The following is a 12,439-nucleotide window of genomic DNA, read 5'->3' on the forward strand; positions in this document are numbered from 1 at the left end:
GCACAGACTCAACCACGGTTGTTTATTGCAACCATTATTTTACTAAACCTGAGTGTCAAATGAGTAATTTTATTTACCATTGACATTTACTACTTATCAAAGTTGAACTGTTTCTTATCTCTTGAGAGTCAGTATACTGATCTACATTTTATTACTGTTGGTACACAAACTTGGAAAACTGTTTCTTACCACTATGGTTGTCAATGGAATCAGCCTTGGGGAAAAATATTTCACATCTAATTATAGGCAAATTTCCTAAACAAGAAGGACAACTTTATGCCTACTCTGATGGTATCCTTTAACTTAAAAGAAGCAAAGCCCCTTAATAAGTAAACTTTCCCCACATTCTTTGAAAATCAAGACATTTTAAATTAAATGTTTCTTCCTTTTCAAACATTTAATATGTAATGGGAAACTTTCTTTAAAATTTTGAGAAAGTAGTACTCCAGACCTAAAATGTTTATTTCTTACTTTACTATAAGTGGTATACTACCAAAGAAAGGCTTTAAAATGAAAATTAATTTCTTGAAGTTTAATTATCTTTTAGTGGAACACACTATAAACTTACTACATTGGGAACTTCATTTTTTAGTAAAAAGTCATCTTTCCCCTAATTTTTAACTTAAAAGCAACTGTACATCTAGATAAGTACTTTAAAACAAAATAAGACAAAAATTCTCATGTATATATAAAACAAGGACACTTACATGTTTTAGCAAATTATGGAACATTTGATTCTGAGCAGCAAAAACCCTTGGCTCCTTTTTTCCACACACACACAAAATTAGACATAAATATTCAATGCCCTTGAAATTCTTTGGTCTACTATCTGTCCTGAAATGAATTATGACTTCCTCTTGTACCGTCAGTTCTATAATATGTTTCAGAGTGAATTACCATATTAGCTTAAACTGGTAACTTTTTCCTATTGGTAGTTTTGGTTGTGTAGCATATGAAAACTTAATAAATATGAGATCTAATAGATTGCTGGGGGCAGAGTAGCATAGAACTTAGGATAAGAATCTTCACTGGCATCTCAACCCACATCCTGATTTTCCTTGATTATGTCTGTGGCCCTTGCCAATCACTATTTCATCTACAAAGTGGGGAAAGTACAATTACCTATTTCAAAAGGTCATAGTAGAATTTAATGTAATCAATTTGCATGAAGCTCTTGGAGCCATGCCTTGAAAATGACTGGAGATCAACACGATCTGAAACTGTTTTGGGTTTTTGGTTTTTTTGGTATGATGCTTCTAACTAAAGATGCATATATGAAATCCTGCATGGTCTTAGTAAGGCTTCAAATCAGCCTCTTCTACAATGTTTGGCTATTTACTTTTGTGAACGAGTTCAAAATTAAAAGAAAAGTATTCATTTTATTCTTATTGACAGTATAACTCTCTGGAGATTTTAGAAATAAGAATGGTATTTTTTTATTTATATATTTTTAAGACATACTATGTATAGTATGATCACATGGACTAGTATTGAAATGGAACAAAGTTACCAGATATATTTGGTGATGGAATAAAAGTCGGATGAGTAGAAGACTGACTGGGCTTGCTGATGGAAGGAATGCAGGATGAGAAGAGATGAGCCGAAGAAAGATTAGCGGAGAATATCCAGCTTTATATTCAGCTCCCCTTTCACTCCATCTCAGGTGATGGGCAGCAAGCATTATTAGGTCTATTACCTGACTGTGTTCTCTTCTCCAACTCTGTGTGCATTTTTGCTTTTATCTGTGGACATTTACCAGAGCTTGGAAGACTTCCCAATAATCTCTCCCTATGTACACAACCTTACCTATAATGAAACCAGTTTAATACTTAAATCATCTTTCTATTTATTGATAGCCTACTGTAATGGTTACAGCCTTGAAATTGGACTCCACCAAGGTGTGGTATGTCACTAAGAAGATTTTGGAAAAGTAACCCACTTGACTGTTTTAAGCTGCCAAAAAAGCATTGATCTGTATCTAATCAAGCTGTTTCCGCATGGTTTTAAATTATGGCAGTCGCTGACTTTCCACAAAGCAATTTCTAACAATAACAAATGTTCCTCCATGTTTATATTATGATCAAACAAAATTCATATCACTACACATTATCTTCCTATGTTTAAAAATCTTTCATATTAATTTTTGTAATTCTGAGTAAACTCTACACATAATTACTTATTTTGCATTGTAATTCTTATCAAAATATAGAACACAAGGAAATGTTAATACACATTAAGAAAGCATAGTTTGAATTCAATAAACAGTCTTGATTATTGTTGTTGCTATTGTTATGTGCCATCGAGTCAGTTCTGACCCATTGACCTTGTGCAGGACAGAATGAAACACTGCACAATCCTGGGCCATACTCGAAAGTGTTCCTCCACTGGAGCCTATTGTTGCCGCCACTGTATCAATCCATTTCCTTTCTATCTCTTTTTCGCTGTTTCTCCGTTTTACCAACCATGATCCCCTCTCCAGATAACGTGTTCAAGTACGTAAGAGGAAGCACTGCTGTTCTTGCCCCTGAAGAGCATTCTGGCTGTACTTCCAAGACAGATTGTTTGTCCTTTCAGCAGTCGGTGGTATTTTCAATATTCTTCAAAATCCAAATGCTGTCCTTCTTCTTTATTGCTCTTTCTTATTCAATGTCCAACTTCCGCATACATGTGAGGCAACTGAAAATATCATGGCTTGAGTCAGGCACACCTTAGTCCTTAAAACGATGTTCTTGCTTTTCAATGAAGTCTTGTGTAGCAGATTTACCCAGTGCAGTGCATCTTTTGATCTCTTGACTGCTTATCTCATGAGCATCGATTGTTGAACCAAGCAAGACACAAATCTTGATTACTATTAGAATTCTATACATGGAACTCAGAATGGCATCTCCTTTATAAAGACTGATTGTGTGAATTGAATTTTATTTCCCCAAAATAAATGTTGGATATTCTAGCCCCTTTATCTCTGGTTGTGATCCCATTTTGGAATAGGTTTTCTTTGTTATGTCAGCATGGTTATATCAGTGTGGACTGTGTTTTAAACCAACCATTTCTTAAACATGAAATGATAGATTAGGCCCAGAAGAAAGTCGATTCGTGGGGGAGGAGCGACACTGTGTGTAGGCTGAGGAATTGAAGACCTCCCAGAACAAACTAAGGAACTCTCAGAGGGAAAAACAAAACAAACAAAATCAAAAAACCTCAGGAACTCCCAGAATGGCTGATTTGAGAAATGGAGACACAGATTTCCATCCTGTCCTACAGAGAAAGAGCCTTTCCACAGAGTCAGCACCGGAACTTGGATTTCCAGCTTCCTAAACTTTGAGAAATAAATATCTGCTTTTTAAAGCCACTCACTCATAGTATTCCTGCTACAGCAGCACTCGATAACTAACAGAGAAGCACACCATTCCAATGACCTCATTTACTTCAGTTACTATTCCCAGGCTGCTATGTTTGGGGACATTCACGTACTGGCCTGTGCTTATCAGCAGGCCCCCAAGAGTCTGTACCACATTCTGTCAATCTGTTTTATTTATGCCAGTGGATGCAAGCCTGAACAAAATACTCACACCAAGACAATTTGATAGATGGGTTAGAGGTATACATCACTTTTTTATTCAATTAGCTTATTTCATTGTCTCATGCCTGAAGAGTTCTCTGAAATTATTTTTCGATGCAATCTAAGGTAATTTGTCTGCTTCAATCTTTTAAAAATGATATTTTCTCTTTTCTTCTACTGAGATCAAGGACATAGACATGTACGTTCTGCTTCTTTCATTTATAATTCTAACATAAACTGATGTTGGTTGAACTCAATGATGCTAATCCAAGTCTTTGACAGATATTAACTGCTGGCAAAGGCATTTTCAGAACCAAGCTCTAAGCAAAGCTAAACATTTGGGTGTGCTTTGCAAAATTAAATGTTTTATTAGGTATAAATATACATCATTTAAGCAATTTTTAAGGTTGCATTTATGACGTAGAAGTTCCAACACTCTTTGTACTGCACATGCTGATGAAGAAAGAGCTCAACATTATTATGAAAGGCTTCAGATTCAGTTTGTCCACTTCTGATGCCCATGAGTTCTCATGAACTGCATTCTTTAATTAATCTACACGTAATACTCCATTGATCAAATGAAAATTTCACTGAGAGTATGTAGGTGACTCTTAAAAAGTGGGGTTTGTTCAAACAAACTAATGTCCACATACCTGTAAAAGGGAATAGTAGAATCTCTATCCGGGGATTTATACTAAAATCAAATGTTTCCATGGAAATATGTGAAATCGATGGCAAAATTGATTTACTTGGTATGGAACTATTTTCTTTAAATCAGTTTCCAAGTTACTCAGTTTTTACTAAAAGCACTTTTAAAGGTGTTTTCTCTGTTTCATTTGCTGTTTTAAACCAAATAAAAATAAAATGTTCAAATAAAATTACATTTTACATATTTCTCTTGTCACTCGTTTTTCTCAGATAGAATTCAAATAAAAACTGAGGTTTATTTTAAAACATAGTATAATTATTTCTATTTTAAGAATAATAACTAGACATTTTTTTTAAAAAGTAATGTTTGAGCTCCAATGTTTGATGTAAGTCTGGGTACCACAGAATATCTTTGAGACGTTTTTGACATATACCTGGAACTGGACAGTGGTGGTGTCATGAAAAGGGAATACAATTTAGAATTAGATAAAGTTGAATTGAAATTCCATTTCTGGTAATTAGTAACTTTTGTTAGAGTGTTGGTAGAAATTTATTAGAATTAAAATTTTATTGGAATTATTAGAAAATAGTCTAATCTTTAATGTTATTTTTGCCATACTTTTCTGATATTTGAGATTTAAAGAAAATGTTCTTAAAATATCTAGCATCTATTAGACACTTAATTGTAAACATTATTTGATATGTAGGCTATGTGCAAAGAAAATCATGTATTAAAATCTTGAGACGTTTTCTTATTACAAGCAATCCTGAGTATATTGCATTCTATCAGTTTAAATTCTTAGACTAAGAGAATAATTTTGCTTAGAATTAAATGAAATAAATACAAATGTATTTTCCACTAAACTTCCTCTACTATTATTTAATTATAAATGAATGCTGTTTCAATGCCTCCTAATTGACTCTCAGTAAATGGCATAATTAATATAAATAAATAGACTAATGTGCAAGGGAAATGAAAACTGGGGGGAAAGGTCAACTATTTATTTTTCAATTTTCAACTTTATATATTCATATTCAAATATTGTCAATTTTATACCATGATCAGGCATCTATATTATACACAAAGAGAGGCCAATGGACGAATCAAATATCATGCAGTATCCTTTTGCTAACAGCTTTATAGAAAATAATTTATTGCTCTGTTAAACTATTATATAGTTTTTTTAATTTTAAAAAAGGGACAATTTCATGATTTCCAATTTGAATCTAGTTTAAATATAACTGCATTAATCATAGTATAACAATTTTGTTTGTGTCTGTATGCTTGTTACATTTCCCTCTGTTTGGTTTTGAATTGTGTATTTGCTGATTGATTTTAAAACTAGTATTTTTGAAGCTAGTAATACACTCCAATTATGAGTGCTTTTGAAGCTATTGACTGCTCTTTAGGAAAAAAAAGCATCTTCCTGTACAAACCACATTAGTGATCAAATTGCTGAGCATCAATTTGTAAGTAACTTAAAATGAATAGTTTGTGTAGAGGAAGCTAGTTTTAATTATAAATTAATATTTTGTATAAAGCACTATTTCCAGCCTAAATGTCTCAATATTCTCTATTCTCTAAATTGAAAATGACACCATAGAAAAGGATTTATTGTATAGATTCCATATTATAGATACTTATGGAACCAATTGTTCTATCACAAAATGCTATTGTAAACTATTTTATAAATAAGCAATTGTTGTTAGTATTAACATACTGCAGGAGACCAAGAGACCAAGTCCTCCCATGATATATAGTAAACTTATAACCAGTGAATTATTTTTCTAATGGAATCTAGAGTAGTATTTGATTTAATATTTGATTTAATTTACACTTACGTTTACAGTTAGGTGGCTTCCCTTTGTTACTCCAAAATCCATCTTCTTGACATACTGCTGTGGCTTGTTGGCTAGCTTCAAGTTTAAAGCCTTCATTGCATTCATATATCAATTTACTGTCCAAAGCAAACTCATTGCCAATAAAGGAACCATTTCCTGGGGATTCTGGAATTCCACAGGACACAGCTGAAAAAGATAATATAACAATTGGAGTCTTAGAATTTCTGAGGATTTATGAAGTTTTTTCGTCTTTTAAAAATTCTTGAATCTCAGACATAAAAATGTTTGGAATCTACATTTCTGATGCGCATTATTATTATAGACATTGACTTAATCTACTGTACAATCTCATGTTTAATTGGTATGTTTATATACTTATAATTATTAATATATTATGGCTTAACCATGCCATTTTATTTTTGCCCTGTTTTCATTGTTCTTTATCCACACTTCATACCAATTGCTTGAATATTTTTAGGATTCCTTTTTTGTTTAACTGTAATATTTTTCCTGTACATCTCTTTGTATGTAGTATTTTTATGGGCTTTATTGGTACTAAATACATACTTTATTATTGACTGTTGGTGTTGACATTTTATTGATTTAAGTGTAGAAAGATTACATCTTAATATGTCCTGTATCTTTTCATTTACAATATAATTGTCATAATTATAGTTGTGTATTTAAATGGTTGTTACAATACAACTTTATCACCTTCAAAGTACTCTACATTACACTTAATACATTTGTCAAATCTGCAGTTCCATTCTTGGAAACATGTTTCAAACTCATCTGTTTGGATGGCTGACAGCACCTTCCTTGTTTTTTCCTTCACCTCTTCTATGTAGTCAAATTGTTATTCTTTCATGTCCCTCTTCATTCACGGAAACAAAGTCTCATGGAATGAGGTCAGGTGAGTAAGGTGCATGGGACAAGAGAGTTATGCTGTTTTTTGCCAAAAGCTGATGCACTGAGATGACTGTGTGAGCAGGTGCTTTGTCGTGCTGGCAAAACCAATCCCCCATCTGCCCCAAATCAGGCCCTCTTTAGTCATGCACTGTTACACAATCTTTTCAGACCCTCTATATAGAAAGGTTGATTAACAGTCTGACCTGGTGGAATGAAATCCAAATGCACATGAGTCAACATTTTCTTTCGTTAGGGAAGTTCATGGACATGCAAAAGGAGGTTTGAAATCAATTGACATTTCACCTTTTTCAAAATGAGAAAACCACTGTACACTTGAGTTTTTCCCATCATGCTGTCCTTGTAAGCTGTGTTCAACATCACAACAGTTTCTACGGTATTCTTTCAGAGCAGGAAACTAAATTTTACTGTCACATGCTGTTTTCTTTAATTGGCTATCACCAATGAGGCTCACGCAAAACTGCTTTTACAGAAAAATTCACTGTGAACAGAGAGAACCTTCCCCGGCGACGCCACTGAGTGCACTAACTCATAGCAAGTTGCTTGAAGCTCACCTAATGGGAACAATGTCTACTAATGAAAGTCCTGCTCTGTCCAGTGGAATTCTGGTTCTTTAGGGGTACCCCTTCATATACCAACTTGATGGCACCTAACCACATTATATTATATTGCAATTTTTGCTTAAATCATCACATACCATTTCAAAAACTCAGAAGGAAAATATATTGTATTTACTCATATTTTTGCTCTTTGTCTTTCTTTAAGACACACTTCAGCTTTTATAATTCTCTTTTTCTTTAGAAAAAAATCTTTTATCTGTTCTTTTAGGGTATATCTTCTGACAATGTTATTTCTTCTTTACTTATACAACATATTTTCACTAACTGTAGACCACTAAAAGATTGAAATATCTTTCTTCAACATTTGAAACATTTCCAGCACTTGAAAATGTACTCTTCTTTTTAACTACCGAAGGCTTCTGATGGGAAAGCTAATACCACTGGAATCCTTGTTCCTCTATAGGAAAAGATTCACTTTTCTCCTGCTGCTTTCAAATTTTTTCTTTGTTATCAAATGTTTATCTCCAGTACCTCTCTGGGTTAATTTTATGAGCTTATAGTATTTTTGGTTGGCTCAGCTTCTGAAATATATATTAGATTTATGTCTTTTGCCAAATCTGGAGCTACTCATCCATAATTCTTGTACTTGCACACCCTTTATTTCCCTTTTGAGATGCTGATATCACGAATGTTATTTTGTTATAGTTTTCTTCACTTTGGCTCAGTGCTGTTTTATTTTTGTACTGTTCTTTGAGTGGAGTAACTGCTGTTTCTCTATCCCTACGCTCACTTACAATTCCTTTTTTTCCTCTCCATTCTGCCACTAAGTCCTTCTTTGAGATTTAAGTTTTCTGTTATATAAATTTTTTCTAATTCTTGCATGTGATTCTTCTTCAGATTTTCTATTCTTTCATTTATATGTTCTATATCTTTGCTGACATTTCATATTTTAAATTTGTTTCAAGTGTATAATCTGTTTTTAAACTCTTGACAGATACTATTGATACCAAATTGTTGTTGGCCTCTTTTGGTTACTTCTGTCATTTAATTTATATTTAAGGTATAACAAATTATTTTCTGTTGAAGCATGGATATGTTATTATACTCTGGCATCTATTTAAATGTGATGTCCTAGGAGGTCTTGTTGAAATTGCTCTGGTAAGTTGAGGGATTTGTCATCTCATTGGAAATGCAAGTAGCAAGACAGGTTCTCTGTTGGCATTCATTGACCTCTTATTACTCCCTTGCAGGTGGTGGAGTTTATATTTTCTCTCTGGCTAGCATGATTGAGACACATCATGAGCCCATACAAGATAGCCTCTACTGTGAAGAGGTGGCTTTTTTTTAAACCTATGAGTGATGGTGAAATTCCTGACTTTCCAATATGCTTCCTCTGATAAGGGGAGACACAAATCATTAAAGCTAGGTGAGGGTGGAAGGCCATGCTTTTCATGTGGGCCATTGATACCATGCATGACAAGGCAGTCTTACCACAGTAGGGAAAAGCCCAGATTCTCCAGTTGATCTCTTGTGATACCATGCTAGTGAGAAGGGGATGGAGACCTTGTTATAACCAAGAAGAGCTGGAAAACTGGGCGCCCTGTGTGACCTCCTTGTGGGTGCTAGATTTGCTGCCATTTGGCAGGGATAAAGGCCATAGCTTCCCATTCAGTCCTCTCTGACCCTAAACAGTCCCTCATTTATGGGGCAGGACTTTATTCTCATTAGCAGCACTTTCTACTCAGTCTTTGCTGCCAGGATGGGGGTACAGTCTCAAATTCTTTTTTCTGGTGTTTATCTGGAGTAGAGTGATTATTTTCTGAAAGAATTCTGTTTTAAATGCTGGTTTTTTACTGGTTCCTTCATTTTTCTTGGGGCTTTTGTTGTTGTTATTGTTATTATTATTGATGTTTGTGTGCACCGGTGTGTCAGGGGTTCGAGGGTCTCTGCTGTATAGTACAGTAAAAGGAAACCAAGAGAATTAATCAATGAGACCCTACTCATTCTGCCTTTTTCTCTCCCCCTTTCAGAGACTTGATATGTTTTTGTCACATAATTTCTAGGATTTTCCTACAGTAAAGGTCAGAGTATCTATTTCAAAATTACTCTGATATTGAGAAAAAAGGAGTTCTAAGAGATTGATGATATATGCTAAGGAAAAGAATTTGAGAAGTTAGCACACCATGTTCCCTGGTGGTGTAGTGTTTATACATGGGGCTGTCATCTCCATGGTCAGCAGTTTGAAACTACCAGCAGGTCTGCAAGATAAACACAGCTTTCTAGCATTTTTGCTTTTTCCCTGTAATAGCTTGTGTCCTTCAGCATGTACCAATCATCTAACTTATATGCTGAACATCTAACCTAAGTGGTATCCATATGTTTTCTTCCTAATAGTATAAAAATTCTTGGAGGACAAAACGTATTCTCAATATTTTTACCCTTTTCTCTTTGCTTTGTCTAGCACATCATATTGCTCAATAAATATACCTTCATAAAATTTATTTCTAGAAAATGGAAAAATATGTTTTACATCACAGAAGGTACAATTTTTATATTTTCAGACATCATCACAACTCAGTTCATAATATGAACATCAAAGGGCAAGGAAGCTTATACCACATAAGTACTATGCTTTCATTATAATTACTTTAACATTATTTTGATAAAAATTATGAATTCTAAAATGCAGTGTAGTAGAATATCAATGTGGTTATGCTTTTGTTATTTTCAGGAAATACCATATTTGATGTGCCTAAATGAAAATAAATCCAAATTTCAGATGGTTTATAATGAGGCAATGCTAAAGAAAAATGCAATGTCTTTCAAATTGTCTTACAGAAGATTTCACAAGCACACCAACTCCATTTTACATCCCCTCCACCCCAGAAATGAAACCCTAAATATTACATGACTTGACTCCTGAAATTATATATCTGTACAAAGTTTTACATCTTTACAACTGTATTTTATCAGATGTCCTGTGTACTTTCTTAGAATATTTAGGTACTGAGCCACAATTCACATGGTCATGATGCTGCCCCGGCATCGCAAAATCTGCTTTGGATTCAGAATAGAAGCAGTTATTAAGGCAGGCATTCCAATGCAATAGAGTGACACACTCCACTGTTCTTATAGATTGTCTGAGAACAGATGGGATGCTAGGCCCTCAAAAGAAAATGTACCAGTTTCACATCTAGCCTTCCACTGATCTTGAATAAACTGAAAGTGCTTATGGAAAAAGGGTAGGAAAGGAGAGCTCCTGACTCAGTGTTTACAGAAACCAAAGGAAATGCATGGACAACTTCAAAACTAGGAAGTTCTGAAAAGGAGAAATTTGGGATAGCAATGCATGGGGGTTATGCTGACCACTATCTTCAGGTCTAAACCTTTGGGAAATACTTAGAAAATCATAGCCCAAGGAAGGAAAGAGAAAGCTTCTCTCAACTGGAAACAAACCAACAGAAGAAAGCTATGAAAGCCTGGCAACATGGTAGGGTTGGCATGGAAATGAGTGATTATAAACAAAGGTTTGGACTGGGCAAGGCAGACAATCATGGATGCTGAGTTCAGGGCAAAGCCACTATGAGAGCAAAGGCCAAGGAAGTGACTGCACTGACCTACCATTTGTCGAGAGAGGGAAAAGAAGCCACAGGTATTTTTCAAAATTAGAAAAATTAAAAATAGAACAACTAAAAGAAGTAATTTCTTAGGAATATAAAACCAAGTTTCATTCGATTTTAAAAAGAAGAGAAATATTTCAGGAAAGGAAACTGGAGGAAAATAAAGCAAATTTTCTGTCACAAATGCAATTTATAATCTAATACCCTTTTAATCACTGTCCCTTAGAGCTCAAAAGTTCAAATTTGTAAGAGATCTTAATGAACACCTGATCTGGTCTTTTAAGAATTGATGGAAAAACCATATGCATTATATTTACTGCTTAATTTTCAGAGCAATCTGTATTTGGAGGTATATACAGTAACAAGATTTTTGTTCAATAAAACTAGTCAATAATTTTAAAAGCATTTGATCTAATGCAGAGGATTGTTAAGAATGGTAACAAAGCTAAGACAATTAGGCACTCGGAATGAAAATGTCAGCCTTATGTTCTCATAGTTGGTACATACAGATCATCATAGATTTTTGCAAGATAAGTTTAATGTACTTTCAAAATTATATTAAGGTGCTTTAGAATTGCACAGCATGCATTTAAGCAACTGTTTATTTAAAGTTTTCAAAGAAGAGTACACAAAAGGATATGTAAGAATTTAGCTTCCTAATCAAAGACCACATATTTTTCTTTTAAGTAGAGAAAGATATTCCTTCTTCTAGTGTCTCTTCTCCGTCAGACTGCCGGGACACCCGCCCCCCCACCCTATGACAGTCAGGGTTGGCCGGATGGAATGGTAAACAGGGGAGGGCTGGCAGAGAACTGCCCTACAGCGTCGATAAGATTGTCATTTTTGACGGAAGCAGATTGCCACATCGTTCTCCTGAGGAGCATTTTTTTAGTGAACAGCCAAGCATTCACCACTTAACCACGGGGCCACCAGGGCTCCTTAGAAAAAGAGAGAAGAAGAAAACCTTCAAAATAAATATATTATATGTGTCCATACTATAAGTCATTACTATCAGGGTCTGCCCATGCTTTCTTTTCCAGTGAATCAGACTATTCTCTTTTTGATTAATTAAATAAATTAATGCATAAAACAAACAAATAAATGTAGCTTGAACTAGTCATTTTGCTGGGGAGCCTTAGTTCATAAGTCAAATAAAGGGAGAAAGATGAGGCTTTCTACTCCTATCAGCAGTCACAGTCTAGCAAACTCAGTCTACCCAGTCCTGTCAGGTCCCTGATACCCTGTCCTGTCAGGTCCCTGATACCCTGTCCTGTCAGGTCCCT

The 12,439-nt window shown here is 34.5% G+C and overlaps 1 protein-coding gene across 1 annotated transcript in view; it reads right to left on the reverse strand.

Moving 5' to 3' along the window:
* The window catches only part of CSMD1 (CUB and Sushi multiple domains 1), a 2,262,799-nt gene that overhangs the window by 124,491 nt on the left and 2,125,869 nt on the right, over nt 1-12,439 (reverse strand). Inside the window, exon 50 of the mRNA XM_045286696.1 lies at nt 6,050-6,235. Coding sequence (XP_045142631.1) covers nt 6,050-6,235 — 186 coding nt within the window. The remainder of the gene's footprint in view (nt 1-6,049; nt 6,236-12,439) is intronic.

The sequence above is a fragment of the Echinops telfairi genome, unplaced genomic scaffold (assembly GCF_000313985.2).
Source record: "Echinops telfairi isolate 266 unplaced genomic scaffold, ASM31398v2 ScPeMD7_9;HRSCAF=40, whole genome shotgun sequence".
NCBI classification, from domain to species: domain Eukaryota; kingdom Metazoa; phylum Chordata; class Mammalia; order Afrosoricida; family Tenrecidae; genus Echinops; species Echinops telfairi.